Source organism: Barbus barbus, assembly GCF_936440315.1.
Source record: "Barbus barbus genome assembly, chromosome: 43".
NCBI classification, from domain to species: domain Eukaryota; kingdom Metazoa; phylum Chordata; class Actinopteri; order Cypriniformes; family Cyprinidae; genus Barbus; species Barbus barbus.
In genome coordinates this window covers 5,413,327-5,430,892 of record NC_136721.1, presented here as the reverse complement: position 1 = coordinate 5,430,892, position 17,566 = coordinate 5,413,327, and the positions used below count along the sequence as shown (strand labels likewise).

At 36.0% G+C, this 17,566-nt stretch overlaps 2 protein-coding genes across 4 annotated transcripts; both read left to right on the top strand.

Moving 5' to 3' along the window:
- The first annotated feature begins 571 nt into the window (after positions 1–571).
- On the top strand, positions 572–8,435 carry LOC306862891 (LIM domain kinase 1-like). 3 transcript variants are annotated; one of them, XM_079405949.1, is made up of 16 exons: positions 743–960; positions 1,847–1,934; positions 2,126–2,264; positions 4,177–4,286; positions 4,381–4,548; positions 4,674–4,779; positions 4,863–5,047; positions 5,879–6,068; positions 6,159–6,245; positions 6,323–6,454; positions 6,569–6,622; positions 6,736–6,801; positions 6,886–7,045; positions 7,121–7,176; positions 7,265–7,422; positions 7,516–8,435. In XM_079405949.1, exons 2-16 carry the CDS (start codon positions 1,849–1,851, stop codon positions 7,697–7,699), a joined length of 1,881 nt encoding a protein of 626 aa, XP_079262075.1. In that variant the 5' UTR covers positions 743–960; positions 1,847–1,848; the 3' UTR covers positions 7,700–8,435. The 3 variants fall into 3 exon arrangements, with proteins under 3 accessions (XP_079262076.1, XP_079262075.1, XP_079262074.1); XM_079405948.1 differs by having other exon boundaries at positions 1,842–1,934; XM_079405950.1 differs by lacking the exon at positions 1,847–1,934 and having other exon boundaries at positions 572–960.
- A 3,534-nt stretch (positions 8,436–11,969) lies between these two features.
- LOC306862890 (septin-5-like) lies at positions 11,970–13,010 on the top strand. The gene is made up of 3 exons (XM_079405947.1): positions 11,970–12,199; positions 12,313–12,430; positions 12,543–13,010. The coding sequence occupies exons 1-3, from the start codon at positions 12,099–12,101 to the stop codon at positions 12,789–12,791; spliced, it is 468 nt and encodes a 155-aa protein (XP_079262073.1). The 5' UTR covers positions 11,970–12,098; the 3' UTR covers positions 12,792–13,010.
- Positions 13,011–17,566: the final 4,556 nt, after the last annotated feature.

Here is a 17,566-nt window from a genome sequence, read left to right as displayed (position 1 = left end):
GCCGGCAGGGATTGTAGGTGGGGGGAGTGAATCTCCAGCGCTCTCTCCACCCTCAATACCACGACTGAGGTGCCCTTGAGCAAGGCACCGAACCCCCAACTGCTCCCCGGGCGCCGCAGCATAAATGGCTGCCCACTGCTCCGGGTGTGTGTGTGTGCATGTTTATGTGGTTTATGAGGACACAAATTTGTATAATGACATGGGTATGACAGAGGTATTACAATATGAAAGTGGTTTATGAGGACACTGCCTATGTCCCCGTAATTCAAAAGGCTTAAAAAACATACTAAATGGTGTTTTTTTGAAAATCTAAAAATGCACTAAGTCTCCTATGAGGGCTAAGTTTAGGTGTAGGGTTGGTGTAGGGCAATAGCACACACAGTTTGTTCAGTATAAAAACCATTACGCCTATGGAGAGTCCCCATAAATCACAAAAACCAACATGTGTGTGTGTGTGTTCACTGCTGTGTGCATGTTGGATGGGTTAAATGCAGAGCACAAATTCCGAGTATGGGTCACCATACTTGGCAGTATGTCACTTCACTTCACTTCTCTTACTCAAACCCTCCCTGGGTTAAATGCACGTCTCTGCCCGGTCATGTAGTTCATGAGGGCTATGAACCAGTGACACTGGTCGGGTAACTCTATATCCTCTGACAGTATGCATTCTTTCTGCTGCAGACTAAATCAGAAGAAGATGGGCTAAAGTTAGGAGGAGTGGGAGGGATTTGTGTCTCTCTTCAGACACTTGGCAGGAAGCAGCCTAGAGAAGCTCAGTACTGCATATGCTGATATGAAAGAAAATCTATTTGAGTGTTTGTAACAGTTTTGTCCTCTCCTCCCACTTCACTCCACCCCTGAAATGAGTGGGGGACAGTAAGAAAACTAGCAGAGCTTTACTACTGCTGCTATGCTCAAGTCTTGTCAGGACCTGTATTGCCGGAGAGGAGGGAAGGCAAGGTAAGTCAAATTGAACTTGTTCTGTTTACTAATTCACATTTTCTCTTAAGTTTCAATGTCTTATTTTTCTCTGTTTCTTAATTTCTTGGAAAAAGGCTCACAGTTGTGGTTTTTAGTAATGCTGGTACATGCCCTGCAGTACATTTCTTGTAAAACAAAAACAGGAACTTCTTTGTCAACAGTCTACTTTCAGATTGTCATGAGATAACGTAATTCTGGAACTTTGTTCAATTCGAACGTATATTTTGTTACCATATCCATATACCATAATTTGTGGTCTTGTGAGCTGGTTTGAGACCCCTTTGGCATAGTCAACATAAGCAGAATAATGTTTGTGTTTATGTAAACACAGAAAGTGAATTCAGACTTTGTTTCACACCAGTTCTGTCCACTAGCTCCCACTTCTCTAGTGAGAATCTAGTTTACCAAAGTGATGCAGGACTATGATTACATTGGTATTTAGATAGGTTTTTGCATGTGTTCATTACAATAACAGACAAACTTGTACAAAGAATGATATATGAGTTTGTACTGAATCCTGTCTGTAATAGTGTTATTATCAGACTAGTGGATGAAATGTGCAAAAGCGTATTTAATCTGATTACAAGAGCAAGTTTCAATAACACTCAAGTAAAGCACAGATTCTCCTAAATAATACTTAATTATAGTTATGAAGGACAATACTGTACTTTACACCCCTGTCAACCATAGAATTAAACAACACTTTCTTGTTATTCTGCTTTTCTGCTCTTTGTTTGCTAGTGTTTAAAACTACATGGTGTGTGTACTTGTGTGTGTGTGTGTGTGTGTGTGCATGAGTGTGTTTGTGTGTATAATGGGCATGTGTTTCCGTGAAACGGCTGTGTTTTATTGAACGAAAGGATAGGAATGAAAGGAAAACAGCAGATAACCGCCAGCTGTGGAACACATGACAGGCATCCTGCTCACATGCAGCAAGAAAGAAAACGCCCCTGGTTCTAGCATTTTCTATTCACTTCAGCTGAATCTTAACAGTAGTTAATAATCTGATCTGATACTTGACATAGCACATTTATTCAAGTGACCCAATTTAGCACAAAACTTTAATGTAACACCCCTTTAAGTTTTATGAAATGTGCAATAAATAAGTACATAAATATACACTTCTTCTATATCTCTCTCTCAGGTGTTGTGTATGTAATTCGGTTCTTTCTCACTGGTACTATGAAAGAGATGGACAATTCTTCTGTAAGAAAGATTACTGGTCACGATTTGGGGAGCAATGCCACGGCTGCTCAGAGTCTATCACCACCGGACTCATTATGGTAAGAACACAACATTGACAAATCAATTCATAAACATTAGAAATGTGTGATTAGAGGTGAAGGGGTAATATTAGCTTGGTAAAACAAACTTGATGCTCAATATTTCGGTACCATATAGACAGAAAAAAAATGGTTTAGGATCTAATTAGAAAACAGTAAGTAACACATTGAATTTAACATAAAATTTTGAAGGTGAAAGACTGAAATTGAAGTTTCCAGAAAAACATGCTCCAATATTTTTTTTTACAGTGTAGCCTTCATTATAGTTTTTATCTGCATTGGCCAATATTGGATATTTATATGTGCATGCTCATTTCTTCTATTTTTACATTTCAGTTGACTTTTGTTGTCATTTACTGCTCAATTAAACTTAAACTTTAAAGGGATCCCTGGGACTTGTATGGCTTAATATAACTTAAATGATGTCTCTTACTGAAATATGTAGTAGAAAACCCATCAAAGATTTACTTTTTTTTTTTTAATCACATGGTTTTATACATATTTTGGGGCGTCATTATTCTGATGACGTAAAATAGTTGCACTCGGTGAGCTACTAGCGTTAACTGATGCTATTTTTACCACAACACATCTCGAAATAGACAACTCGGAAAATAAAATACTGATATGATGACCACAGCTACTGAAATAGCTTACAGGTGGCGATGGATTTAAGTATAGGTTTAAACCAAGTGCTGTACGATCGATTTTTCCCCACAAGGAGACTAAAGGCCCTGGATATTGAGGGAAATCGGCGCTGAGAAACTCCTCTAGCGGCCGCGAGTCATGATTGTCGGCATGTTTACGTCCTAACAGATAGCATCTAGTGTATCTTGTCTCAGTCGTTTATAAGCTCTTTCAGTAGCTGTGGTCTACTAAAAGACTCAAAGGCATTAGGGCTAAAGCGGAGAGAAAAAAGAAAGCGAGTTTTTATAAAGTTTTATTCGTCCACAGGCATCTTCCCATGCTTTTCTCCTCCTATTATCGCTAGGAAAGCAGTCTTACATTGCTTCTCTTGCTGCCCTTTGACTGAAAATGACAACCAAAAGCCACACAATGTGGTATCGTATCAGTATTTTATTTTTTTAATATTGCGTATTCTGAGTTGTGTTGCGGTAAAAAGCCAAATTTTAAATAACATACATTTTCATGGGTTTTCTACTACATATTTAAATAAGAGACATCATTTACGTTATATTAAGCTATACATGTCTTAATACCCGGGGATCCCTTTAAAAACATTAATAAATGAATAATACTGTTATAAATTTAATCTTCAGCAAATCCCAAAAAGAACATGCCTTTTCATACTACATGTTGTGATGCTTAAATTGACACATAGCATTTAAAATGACTGATTTTAGTTTTATATTTTACATTTTTTTGTTAAAATTGTATAGAATTTTTAAATCGGCAGCAATTATCAGCTGTTGTAAAGAATGCATAGAGTGCCGCTAAGCACTTACACTAACAAGACTTTTGTGAAGAATGTGTTGTCCAGACAGCAAAAGAGCATTTACTACAACAACATTTGACATTTCATTTCATTTTTTTATTTATTTTTTTTAAGATACTGACTTGGCGAGAACCTAGTGTATTCATGAATACATGCATTCCTTTAGTAGATTGCACAATCAAACAACAGTTCACTCACTAAAAGGTTACAGTAATTTGATCTCTCAATCTTGAAAAGGTTAACATGGTGGTTTTTGTGTTTTGTCACCATTTCCTGCTATGACCTGAGGGCAGGCGACCCCACCCACTCACAATCTCGCTTCCTTCCATTGTGCTGCTTCACTTCTGTAGAATGATGTCATCCACCCTGTCCCACTTCAGTTCCTCCCTTACTGTTTCAGCTGAATTCAAGATAAACTGTACTAGAAAATAACTTTGCCTCTTCCTTCCATCTCTGCAGGTGGCTGGGAAGCATAAATACCATCCCGAGTGTTTTCTCTGTGAAAGCTGTGGCATGGTTATTGGAGATGGTGATTCTTTCACTCTAGTGGATTATGCCAATTTATACTGGTTGGTTTTGTCAAAACACAGTCACTACTTGCTAATTGCTCAGCATTTTGATGGGAAAGTAGCTCAGTTAATGACTTTTCTTCTTCTCTCATAGTGTACAATGTGGACACCAGAAGGTGTCGATGCAGCACTTGGCAGCAAAATTTTCACAGCTTTCTCATACAGTGACATCGATGTCATTTCCTCCTTCTGTAGAAAGCAGGCAAGGTTTATCCTTCACAGTGGAACAGAAGGACGCAAGCCCTTTGATCATTGTATCTCAGTAAGTTGTCAGTTTAGACACAGTTACACCTGAGCAAAAATATAGGGCCACTAAATATGATTTTATTAAGTTGTTAAATTAATGATGGCATTCAGTTAATATTGATATTAAAAAAAAATTCACAGGCTGGACATGCACAACTTGAGCCCTGAAGTTAAGCCTTTGATCCATGTTGGAGACAGAATTCTTGAGATCAATGGGATTTCTGTCCAGAACATTCCACTCAATGAGGTCAGTCCTTTACCTCAGATAAGATAACAATAACGACACAGCTCATTTCACCATTACCCTTTATATTTTGACTTTTTTAACAGATAGATCTGATGATTCATGATACAGAGCACTGGTTACAAATCACAATTGAACATGATCCTAAAGAACTCACAAAACAAGAAGACTTATCTGGCCTACTGGGAGAAGAACTGGACCAGCCTGGAAAACTAGGTTTCTTTCCTCTTCCCAGCTACAGTCGAATAAGCCCTAAATCCAGAAATATTCTGTAAGAATTATGGCACTATCAGATTTTATTACATGTAATACTACACTGCAAAGAAATTATTTTTTTCTTGTTTTAGGTAAAAAAATATCTAAACATCTAAGCAACATTAATTTTTTTTTTTCTTTTGGAGAATGCACATTAAATAAATTAATTTATTCTTTCCTGCGTTTTAAAGATGTATACTTAAAACAAGAAAAAAATACATTTTGCCAATAGACCATGAACATATGAGACCCAGGACCACAAAACCAGTCATAAGGGTAAATTTTTTTTTTTTAAATTGAGGTTTAGAAATAACTTGAAAGCTGATAAATAAGCTTTCCAATGATGTATGGTTTGTTAGGATCGGACAATATTTGGCCGATAGAAAATCTGGAATCTGAGGGTGCAAAAAAAAAATTTTGTTTTGAGAAAGTCTCCTTTAAAGTTATCCAAATGAAGTCCTTAGCATTACTAATCAAAAATTAAGTTTTGATATATCTACAGTAGGAAATTTACAAAATATCTTCATGGAACATGATCTTTACTTAATATCCTAATGATTTTTGGCATAAAAGAAAAATCGATCATTTTGACCCATACAATGTACTGTTGGCTATTGCTACAAATATACTGTGCTACTTACGACTGGTTTTGTGGTCCAGGGTCACATATATTAATTCAAGAATGTTCTTTGGAAACAAGTCTTGAAATCTTAAAGAAATCTGGTTTAGGTACTGGTTTAGTAAGAGTTTATTGGATAATAAAAAAGCACCAAATAATAATTAAAAAGGTCATATTTCTGTCATGCTCTTACTAACATTATTAATTTCTATTTGTCTGCCTCTGTAGGCGCAGCTGCAGTATTGATAAATCTCCGTGCTCGCAACGGCACGCTGTACTTCTTTCTCATAGAAGAGACATTAATCGATCAGAGTCTCTGCGTTTTGACCCCACTGACAAAACACAACGTATCTTCCGACCCTCTGACCTAATATACGGGGAAGTTTTGGGAAAAGGTTGTTTTGGACAAGCCATAAAGGTAAAGCAATATGTCTGAATTATCACTGAGTATCCCTGAGATCACAGACTGACAGAATGAAGGAATTAACTGCTTCCTTTGGGTTGTCAGGTGACGCATTCGGAAACAGGTGAGGTCATGGTGATTAAGGAACTTCTTCAGTTCGATGAAGAAACTCAGAAGACATTCCTGAAAGAGGTTTATTGTAGTTTTTCTTTCTCAGACCGCTAAGGAGCGAATGGATTGTTTCCTAATCAAAACTTTTTTGTCTCCAGGTCAAAGTAATGAGATGCCTAGAACATCCTAATGTTTTAAAGTTTATCGGCATCCTCTACAAAGACAAACGACTGAACCTGATCTCTGAGTATGTGCAAGGAGGAACGCTGAGGGACACCATCCAGAAAATGGTTTGTTTTTTCCTTACTGGATATAATTTCATGAAGTCCATAGATTCTTGCTGAAAAGCATGCTGTTATGGTTCTGAGTGAATAAACTCATTTTTTGTCATGATTTATGATAAGGATCACCCTTGGAAACTTAGAGTGAGCTATGCCAAGGACATTGCCACTGGAATGGTACGTAATGAAGAGCAATCCAACAATTCCTAAATGCAAAGACATGTTTTGACAGAGAATATCTGAAGCTATAGTTAGAATCCAAATACATTTATTTTCTCTGTCCAACCCAGGCTTACCTTCATTCAATGAATGTCATTCATCGGGATCTGAACTCGCACAACTGCTTTGTCCGAGAGGTCAGAATACATCTCAATACTCATAAACATAGAGCATGTCTCCAACTGAACTGAATTGTGTGACAGTACTGGTTTTCCTCACAGAACCAAACAGTGGTCGTTGCAGACTTTGGTTTGGCCCAGCTTGTAAAGGAAGAAAAGAGCTCCTCTCCTGGACAAGTGTCCAAACTGAACAAGCTTGGTCGTAAAAAACGGTATACGGTGGTGGGCAACCCCTATTGGATGGCACCAGAAATGATCCAAGGTGAGCCACATGAATTAACAATCAAAGACCATTTTTCAGGTCTTTTGTTTTTTACATGTTATTTCTCACCTGCAGGAAAAATCTACGATGAACATGTTGACATTTTCTCATTCGGGATTGTTGTTTGCGAGGTGAACTTACATATTTCTCTACTTTTAGTCCAATTTTTGATAAAAATATAATTGAACATATGAACTGAACATTCCATCCTCATGGCAGATTATCGGAAGAGTATATGCCGATCCAGATTACCTCCCTCGCACACAGGAGTTTGGACTGAATGTGAATGAATTTTTGGAGCGCTGCTTTTCCAAAGATTGCCCTGAAGCTTTCTTTCCCATTGCGGTTCTCTGTTGTGCCTTGGAGGCTGAAAAACGGTGATTGTCATTTACATTTGTCATCTACATAACCTAACCACAAAAAAAATCTCATGCTGAAACCAGGCCTTTTCTCCCTATTTCTTTCTATAGTCCCAGTTTTACTAAATTAGAGGAGTGGCTGGAGAACCTAATGATGCACATGGAGATTGGACTTCCTCTGATGTCAGAACTAGATAAAATCCGGCAAGCGTTTTGGGAGAACCACAGCCAGTCAAAACAAACTTATGGGATTCCTTCGAAACAGACAGAGAATGCAGCCGTAGGCAGAAGCTGAGACTTCTTGCGATCTGTAGGCAGTTGCATAACAAGTTAGTCTGACTAGTAAATCTTTTGTCTGTTACATTAAAACCTAGATTTTCTATTTTGAATCAGAAAAATAAGACTCATTACTCTTTGCTAACTGCTAGTTGGTCAGACTAGCTCTTAATACACAATCTTAACACAGAGTCTAATTTTATGCAACTGGCCCCAGATAATCAAATTCTCAGACTATTACAGTGACCCCACGTAAAAATGTATTAATGTAGTTAAATATATTTCTGAGCCATTTTTGCCGTGAACTTTACTTTTTTTGGTCTTAATCTTTAGTGTCAGTTGATTTCATGTTTTGCTATGTAGCCTAATGCAAAGGTATTATGTACATTTTTAAGTGTCCAAATAAATTGGGGTCACTGTATTTTATATATTTTTTGTTTCGGTTGTACAATCTGCTGCAGTCATTTTGTATTTGTACTGGTCTCAGACACAAAGGTGCTAATAGATTGTTCAAGAGAATAGTATTATAAATGTAAGCTAAAAATATGTTTTATAAATTTATGAGTAGTGTAATATTTCTAGCGGATCTGTTTTAATTGTCTTTTTGTTTATGTCTCTATGTACGATTGTAGACGTTTTGTTATTATTAATATTATTATTATTTTACATTCATATATGCCTAATTTTGTGTTACACGTGTCAGATACTGTGAAACTCCATCTGATGGACCGAATAAATGTTATGTTTTCATTTGATTTCATTTGAGCCAGTTTAACGGGTTTAGTTCAGTCACCGAAACAGATCCTCCTTAATAACAAGTAGGAAATAATACTATTTTCATTTACCACTGTCCGTTGGATATTTTGTAGTTGATAAACTCTTGTTGTATTTTTTCAATCGTAATTGTAACGATGAATGTGCTGTTTGACGAGAGGTCAAACTAGGCAAAACTAGCATTTCTCAACAGTTGAGCAGCATAATGGATACGCACAGTGATTATTTATTAATATCAATAAACTTAAGCAATGTAATAAGGGTTAGTCAAGCTCATTTAACCGAGGACCCTGGACATTTTCATTGCTCGAAGCGACGGCATATCTGGATATCTAAATGAACAAACATTTGGATATTGGGTTGAAACTTAATGACTTTAACTAATCCTAAGAGTGCCCAGAAATGAAGTCAAATATGAATATTAATTTATTAGCCTGAGCCTGCTGTAGGCTACTGTTGGGTATTAAGTCAAATGAATGTAAGCGAACATAAGGAAAATAAGAGGTCATTTTATTATTATTATTATTATTATTAAACATACATTAGGGCAAAAACTCAAAAGTTTAACATATCCACGATGTCCATTAAACATTCACTATAGGTTTATAGATTGAGGACATTGACTTTCAAGGTAACATATCTGTCAATTTTTATGTTTGTGAAAAAAAAATTTTCTTTATTCTTCGCAGTAAATTGCTGTTGTTATACATAAATATCAGATATGTGTGCTATATACAGTTGGTGTTGTCAAGGAAATTACTTTCTAAAATTAATTATTTTTGTCTATTTCCCATGCCACATCATATTTTCATGAATATCTGCCTTAGTTGGAGAGGCAGGTTTTATATTTCATATAGGTTTTAAAAATATTTAGAAAAAAGTATAAATTCAGTTTACACAGTTAGTGCCAGTTATCACATTCAGTCACGTTATGCCTTTTTTGCTAGTTTTCCATAGCTTTGGAACAGAGAGCCTCTTCAGGGATCATGACACTTCTCTTTGTGACTCCACTGACGCAGAGGACAAAGATGAAAGTATCCATTTGTCTCACATATTCGGCTTATCCTCTTCTCTGGCTGAAGATAAGACGCATCCTGCTGATGACAAATCACCTCTTAGACCCAAGAGTCCAGGGGGCAGCTTTGACCCACGTGCCTTTTTAGAGGTATTGCAACATGCTGCACACCTGGACCTTCACTGGCGAAAGTGTGATGAAGTCTCTCATGTTTACACAGGCTGCATTTATTTGATCAAAAATACAGTAAAACCAGTAATATTATTAAGCTTTAATGTGATATACTGTACACAAGCCAGATTATTTTTCACTGTCCCTCCCAGAAATATGTTGGCATTGTGACATGGACCAAGTCCAACAGAAAGCAGTGAAAAAGGGATTTGTGTTCAATCTGATGGTTGTTGGTAAGAAACATATAACGTAAACACACACACACTGCCATTTTTTAAAATAAGTCTCTTACGCCCATCGGCTGCAGTTATTTTAAAAATAAAATAAATAAATAACAGTAACATTGTGAAATAATATTACAATTTAATCCAACTGTTTCCTGCTTTAATATATTTTAAAATGTATTTTTTCCTGTGATGGCAAAGTTGAATTTTCTGCAGCCATTGCTCCATTTTTCATTGTCACATGATTCTTGTATTATATACAGTATTTTAAGATATATATATATATATATATATATATATATATATATATACATATATAATCTTAAAAGACTGTTTATAATCTTAAAATATATAATTTGTATGTTTAGGTGAGTCTGGCTTAGGCAAATCCACTCTTGTCAACAGTCTTTTCCTCACAAACCTCTATATGGACAGATGCATGCCTGATGTTTCAGGTAAACCTAACATTTGTATACTACTTATAAAAGTAGTATACTGAACTGCAGAGAAGATTAGATTGTGAAATGTATACTCTTTCACAGAGAAGATAGCTCGGACAGTATCAATAGCAAAAAGCACTGTAGACATTGTTGAAGAGGGAGTAAACCTAAGACTCACTGTTATCGACACCCCTGGTTTTGTGATATTTTTGTGAAGTACAGCTCATCATGTGCTCCCAGCCAAGCACCCCATGAGGCAACCACTACAATTAAACAAAAAACAGTTACACTAAAATTAGTTTATTACTCTAAAAGTGCCATTTATGTTCATGTTAATAAAAATATATGTACGAACATAAATGAAGCAGTTACTACAAATTGTAGTCCATTACCGATTACAGATTACATAATGAAAACTAGTCAGGAACGTAATCTCATTTTAGGTCATGTATTCTGACTACTTTTTAGATTACCTTTTTAATCAAACTTGTTTTAAACTTGCCATTAAATGTGCCATACTGACAGAAAAACAGCAAAGAGAAAGAAAAAATATATATATTTTTTTAAATCAACATCATAAAAGGCATTAAACATTACATTACACCAGGGTTTCCCTAACTGGGCTTAGTGTAAGAACTGCAGTGGGTTTGTGAGTGATAAAAAAAGAGCTAATAATTAAATCATAAAAATGTCAAATAAAAATCACTTAAGCACTTGAACAGTAAAAATATAAATATTTTATTGGTTGACCGGCATGTCAATGTGACCATTAAGTGACATGAGAGAACTGAAAAACATGCGAATGTGTTGTTAAATTATTGACATATTAATTTCCTCAGATGTATTTCAAGTAAATATTGTATTTTAAGGGTTTGGCTGACAAAAATGTTTGAGAATCAATGCATTATATGAATAAACATTAATAAACATGAAAAAAAACCTGAGATTACATGCCCAAAGTCATATTTTTGTCCAGACTTCCAGAATCAATACCGGATATAATGACATAATGATTCACATCTATACATCACCAGTTTAGTAACTTGCATAGTAATTGGTTTCATACATTGTCTAGTTGCTAGAGAGGCGGCTTTCTCCCAAATTCATAAGTATGGTTTGCAAATTTATTTAGATGACATTTGTGAAAATTAAAAGAGGAATTAGAAAGAATTGATGAATTATGAATATTTTACTGCCAGTTTGTGAATAATCTGTAGTCCCACTATGAGCAGTTTAAAAAGTAATACTCTAATTACAAGTACTTAATTCAGAGTACATGTAAATAATTACTACCCAGCACTGATTATTGAGCACTTCTTTAAATATTTTGAAATGTTTAAAAAGCTGTTTTAGAATGATCAAATTTAATCGCATAACTTGGGTGACCGCTTGCTAATAGGAAATATAAAGTGAAGTGACATACTGCCAAGTATGGTGACCCACACACAGCAGTGAACACACACACCGTGCACACACACAGCAGTGAACACACACACACACCCGGAGCAGTGGGCAGCCATTTATACTGCGGCACCCAGGGAGCAGTTGGGGGTTTGGTGCCTTGCTCAAGGGCACCTCAGTCGTGGTATTGAGGGTGGAGAGAGCGCTGGACATTCACTCCCCCCACCTACAATCCCTGCCGGCCCGAGACTCGAACCCGCAACCTTTGGGTAACAAGTCCAACTCTCTAACGATTAGGCCACGACTTCCCCTAAATATGAAAAATGCAAAAAGTTATTTACACATGGTTTTTCTTACAGCTGGAAGGCTGCAGTTTATTATGTAGATCAGGAGATGGAGAAGAACCGCAGAAATGAGATTGGGCTGAACCGTAAAAACATAACAGACAACAGAGTGCACTGCTGTCTGTACTTCATTTTGCCTCATGGCCATGGGTAAGACCTCTTCTCGGCACAGGTGTTTTTGTGTTTATTTCTATCCCAGGATTTTAGTAACCATGAAAATAAAGGCTGTATTCAATTAACAAATTTCCTTTGTGCCTTCTCAGTCTCAAACCCATTGATGTGAACTTTATGAAAGCCCTGGATCAGAAGGTCAACATTGCGCCTGTGCTGGCTAAAGCAGACAGCCTCACTCCAAAAGAGACCCGCAATATGAAGGCAAAGGTGAGAAGGCGCGTGTACTGAAACTCTATCGTGTAGATATTTTTGAGAACATGGGACTGTCAACAAAAACCACCAGATGAGCTATCTAAACAAAGTGCATTTTTCTCCATAGATTTTGACTGAAATTGACAAATTCAAAATCAGGATCTTCCAGGTCCCAGAGTGTGACCCGGATAATGAAGATCTGTTCAAGCAGCAGACTCTAGAGTTAAAGGACAGGACTACAGGTCACAAAGTAGTGATTATTAGTTTCTTTGATAACAGAGTCACAGATTTTGTTTTGCTTCTCAAAAGTTGTAAAGACACATATTCTTTCCCCAAAAAGTACCCAAAAGAATCAAAGTACTGTCAAATGTACTGATTTAAAAAAATAATACAGAAGCAATACTTGTTACGGGGTTGACGAGACGTGAGACATGTGGATCCATTTGTGAAGCTTTATTATAAAACAAGGTCATATTCAGGCAGGGTCAGAACACAGCAAACAGGTATGGCAGGGGCAAGACACAGAGCAATCCTAGAGCAAGCGTGGGTCGACAATCGGCAAACAGTATCCAAACAGGGCAAGGCAGAGAGAATAATCCAGAAACACGGGCAGGAATCAAAACACAGGAAATCAAACAAGATATACAGGAACGCTTTGTAAGGTAGCTGGGCTAAACAATACTCGGCAGTGACAGAAAGAAAGTCCAAGGCTTATAAAGTGTGTGTGATTGGGTGATAGTTCTCAGCTGTGAGTGATTAGTGTAATCAGCTGTGTGTGTGTCGTCAGTGCAATGGATGGTGGGAAATGGAGTCCAATGTGCTGTGTAGTGTGAAAGTCCATGTGGTGAGTGGGTGACCTCTGGTGGTGAACAAATGGAAATTCATGGCCAGGATTCGTGACAATACTAATGCCATTTTATTGAAACTTGTATGTCATTAAACATATTTGTAATTACACATTTGTAATGATGAAAAGTTAATGTAGTAAATTTAATATATAGTAAAGGGGACATAACACACTCAGTTTCGCTCAATCTCATTTTAATCTTGAGTACCTCTAGAGTACTGCATCCTTCATATCTCCAAAGAGTCTTTCGTTTTATCTTATTTGTGACCCTGGACCACAAAACCAGTCTTAAGTTGCTGGGGTGTATTTGTAGCAATAGCCAAAAATACATTGTATGGGTCAAAGTTATTGATTTTTCTTTTATGCCAAAAATCATTGGGATATTAAGTAAAGATCATGTTCCATGAAGATATTTTGTAAATTTCCTACTGTAAATATATCAAAACTTAATTTTTGATCAGTAATATACATTGCTAAGAACTTGATTTGGACAAATTTAAAGGTGATTTTCTCAATATTTGGATTTTTTTGCACCGTCAGATTCCAGATTTTCAAAAAGTTGTATCTCGGCCAAATATCGCCTAACAAACCATACATCAATGGAAAGCTTATTTATTCAGCTTTCAGATGTTGCACAAATCTCAGTTTTGAAAAATTGACACTTACGACTGGTTTTGTGGTTCAGGGTCACATTTATAAAAGAAAGATACAGATTTACTATTCTCTGAAAACAGCCGAGCTCCTGAAGGCACACGCTGTGGGTGGAGCTAATGAATCAAGAGCAATTGCACGCCGATTGCCAACAAAATACAGAAATTTGATGCAGTTTTACTTACCACCTGCAGTTCCATGACCGGGATCTTTTATCGCTGGGACCGCTCCATCTTTCAGTATCAAACGATGGGCAAATCCAGCATTGAACTGGGCCTTTATAAAACATTTGTCACCCCTCCTTTAACTTTTAATTTCATATCAAATTACACACTACAGTTAAAATAATCAATGCGTTACATGTGCTTTAGTATGTTAGTCTACATTAAAATGATTGTACTTTAAAGCACAATAACTGATTATTGAAAAATAATGATTAAATATGTTCTTTAAAGTAAAACTTTTAATTTGACATTATTATGAAGTGTATTTACATGTGTTAAGAAACAATAATGAAAGTATGCTATCCTTTTATTTAATTGGTATTTTTAGTTTTTATAAATATACTTTTAAAATTTTAAGCAGAGTACAAGTGCACATTCAGTATAAATAAGTGCACTTTTTATTTACTCCATTAATTTTTATCAGGATCTCTGTCAGTCATGAAGCTGGATAAGTTCAGGAACTTTGGCCTGGGGTCTTGATTTGCAAGAATTGAGAGAATGATCTCAAGCGAAAGTGGTTTGGAATAACCATCATAAAATCAAAACAAAATAAGATTTATATTAAAAAAGTATTTAAATCAGTTCTGGACAAACTGTTAAAAATGGCAGTTGTCTATTGAAAAATCATATACAGTCTATGATTAATGTTGATACGAGATGTTTGAAATTAAAACAGTGACTGAGAGGAGAAACAGAGAGCACACAAATGCAGATGAAGTACTCTAAATAGTTAATAGGCTATGATACACTAAGAGTGCTTGCGAAGGTAAGAGTGAGTATAATAAAGCTTGATAAACATTGTAATACAGATTGATACCTGAAGGCCATCTTCTAAATGAGTCGCTGCATAAACAGTTCCAAAGCCTCCCTCACACAAGTTGAATGCTGATTTCATATCAGCACAACTTGATGTATGTTAAAAGATAAATAAGAGGTGTTGACATTAATTGTCAATCGGTGACACCACTTACTTCAAAACTTTTTTTAAAAGACTTTTCTATTTTAGATATTTATTGAGATACTACAATGCCTTTAAAAATCCATGTCACACTACAGAACTATTTTAGTGAACATTCCTTCATAAATACACATATGAAATTTTGCTGAATGTTAAATATGTTTTTTTATGTTAGTTATCAACTACCTTTAAACAAAGTGCAAATTAAAGTCATTTTAAAGCAGAGACCGTTGAACTGCCATCACAGAACCATCATCACAATCATACGAGGAACAAAATAAAGCTGGAGGGATATTATTACTACAGTTGGACGTGGCACAGATTGTACCTCAGGGGACGTTAACACTACAGTCAGGTGCAACATGGACTAAAGTTTGGAGGGAGTCAAAATTAAATTTGCACCGTTAAGAGTATGGAGGGCAACAGAAGTTCATTCAGACAAATCACCAACTAAATCTTGCAAGATGCTGTCACTCCAGCCATCATCAACTTGAGAGGTGATTGGGTCCTCCAGTGATAGATCTGCGCTCCAGTATTAAATACCCATATTAATGGATACTCATATTACTGCAAGTAAGCTCGCTGTAAACCCAAAAATGAAAATTCTGTCATTAATTACTCACCCTCATGTCGTTCCAAACTCGTAAGACCTTCGTTCAGTCTAGGAACGCAAACTGACAAATATATGGAGAGCTTTCTGACCCAGACTAGACAACAACTCTATCACATTCAAGGCCCAGACAGGTAAGGACATCATTGAAATAGACCATGTGACATCAGTGGTTCAAACTTAATTTTATAAAGCTACGAGAATACTTTTTATGCACAAAGTAAACAAAAATAATAACTTTATTCAACAATTTCTTCTTTTTCATGACAGTCTTCGATGCACATTCATGAGTAATGCGATGCATGTGTGTGGTGCTGCTAACACAGGAGATATATAAAAATGATGCTTTGTGTGTGCCATTGTACTCTATGCACTTTATAAAAGTCCTAGATCATGTTTTGCCAAATCACAACTTTAAAAACTATTTTACTTGAGGTGTTGTCAACTGAAGTTTTTTTTTTTTTTCTAAGAAAGATGTTTTGTCAGCTGAATAATTGGTATTGTTAAACCACTGTACAATCAACTGAATGACCTGTACTTTTATTCCTCACAACTTCAATTTCATGCCTGTCAAACACTAAATACGGTGCAATCCCGACTAAGGTCTATTAGAATTTAAATGCAGTTGTCCGCTACGTTAAGAAGTGATGCATTTATATAAAAAGTAAAACAATTTATTAAAAAATGTCTAGCAAAAAGGCACTTATCTTGTCAGGCCAAAAGGGCAGCTGCTTGAGCGCCAAGTGCCTATTTTCTTAATATTTTCTTAAATATTAGATTTTCATAATTCACCCATTTAATTCATAGCAGAATTCATACTTTTTACTTAATAATTCTTGTTGTTTTTCACATTGAATGTAGGCCTATGTGTTTTTATTCTGGCAGCGGCTATTTGCACTAAGTGTAAATGGCGATAGATGCTATTTACACCAAGTGCAAATACCATATTTTTTTAGAGATAGATGCTATTTACACTGAGTGCAAATACCATATTTTTTTAGAGATAGATGCTATTTACACTATGTTTAAATAGCAAGATTTTCTGCTATTTATACTACTTATTACAAATAGTGGCAATTATCTGCACCTCAGTATTGTAGTACATTATAAAACAGTATGCAATAATAACGTACTGAGTGTAAATTATAGTTTTAATTCAAATTATTAAATGGATGCCACCTTATTGGGACAATAAAGCCCTTCCTACACCTACCCTAACCCTACCCGATACTTTATTTTCAACTTTTTGATTATTTCCTTCATTTTTGTTGAAAATAAATGCCTTTCCGATGTGATATGGGATTTGAAAAGGGAGAAAAAAAGTTCGGCAAAAGCGGGCTTGAACTCGGGTCGATCGCGTCAAAATGCTTTACGCCACTGAAACTGATGCTGAAGTAGCGTCTTGTTTTATTGTTGACCAATCACACGTTAGTGGGCGGAGTTAGTGTAAATACCCTTTGCCAACAAGACGGGCTATTTGCACTTAGTGTAAATATGATATGATATTATAGGCCGATGATACAGGTTACACTCTAAAATAAATATATTATTTTAAATAAAATAAAAATATAATAAAAATATATTACTATATAGCACTAAAAGTGGTTCTTGGCTCGTAATCATAGGGGAACCACTTTTGGTGCTATAGCACCATATCTTCAAAGGTGCTATACAGAACCTTTGTCAAATGGTGCTATGTGGAACCATAAGAGTTGCCATATTGCACTGTATTTCTTCAACAAAAATGGTGCTAAACAGTGGTTCTTTGGCTCGTAAAGGACCTTTAAAGGGGCTTAACAGGTTCTTTGTTCGGCAGTGGTGCTATATAGCACCTTAATCACCCCAAAGAACCGCCGAAGAA

What these genes read in the sequence shown, in the direction of transcription:
- LOC306862891 (XM_079405948.1), top strand. Translation starts at nt 911, where the DNA reads ATGCTCAAGTCTTGTCAGGACCTGTATTGCCGGAGAGGAGGGAAGGCA. An exon ending in GGGACACCATCCAGAAAATG is followed by an intron (nt 6,455 to 6,568) that starts GTTTGTTTTTTC and finishes ATTTATGATAAG; the next exon opens with GATCACCCTTGGAAACTTAG. An exon ending in GCCTTGGAGGCTGAAAAACG is followed by an intron (nt 7,423 to 7,515) that starts GTGATTGTCATT and finishes TTCTTTCTATAG; the next exon opens with TCCCAGTTTTACTAAATTAG.
- LOC306862890 (XM_079405947.1), top strand. Translation starts at nt 12,099, where the DNA reads ATGGAGAAGAACCGCAGAAATGAGATTGGGCTGAACCGTAAAAACATA. An exon ending in ATTTTGCCTCATGGCCATGG is followed by an intron (nt 12,200 to 12,312) that starts GTAAGACCTCTT and finishes GTGCCTTCTCAG; the next exon opens with TCTCAAACCCATTGATGTGA. An exon ending in CCCGCAATATGAAGGCAAAG is followed by an intron (nt 12,431 to 12,542) that starts GTGAGAAGGCGC and finishes TTTTCTCCATAG; the next exon opens with ATTTTGACTGAAATTGACAA.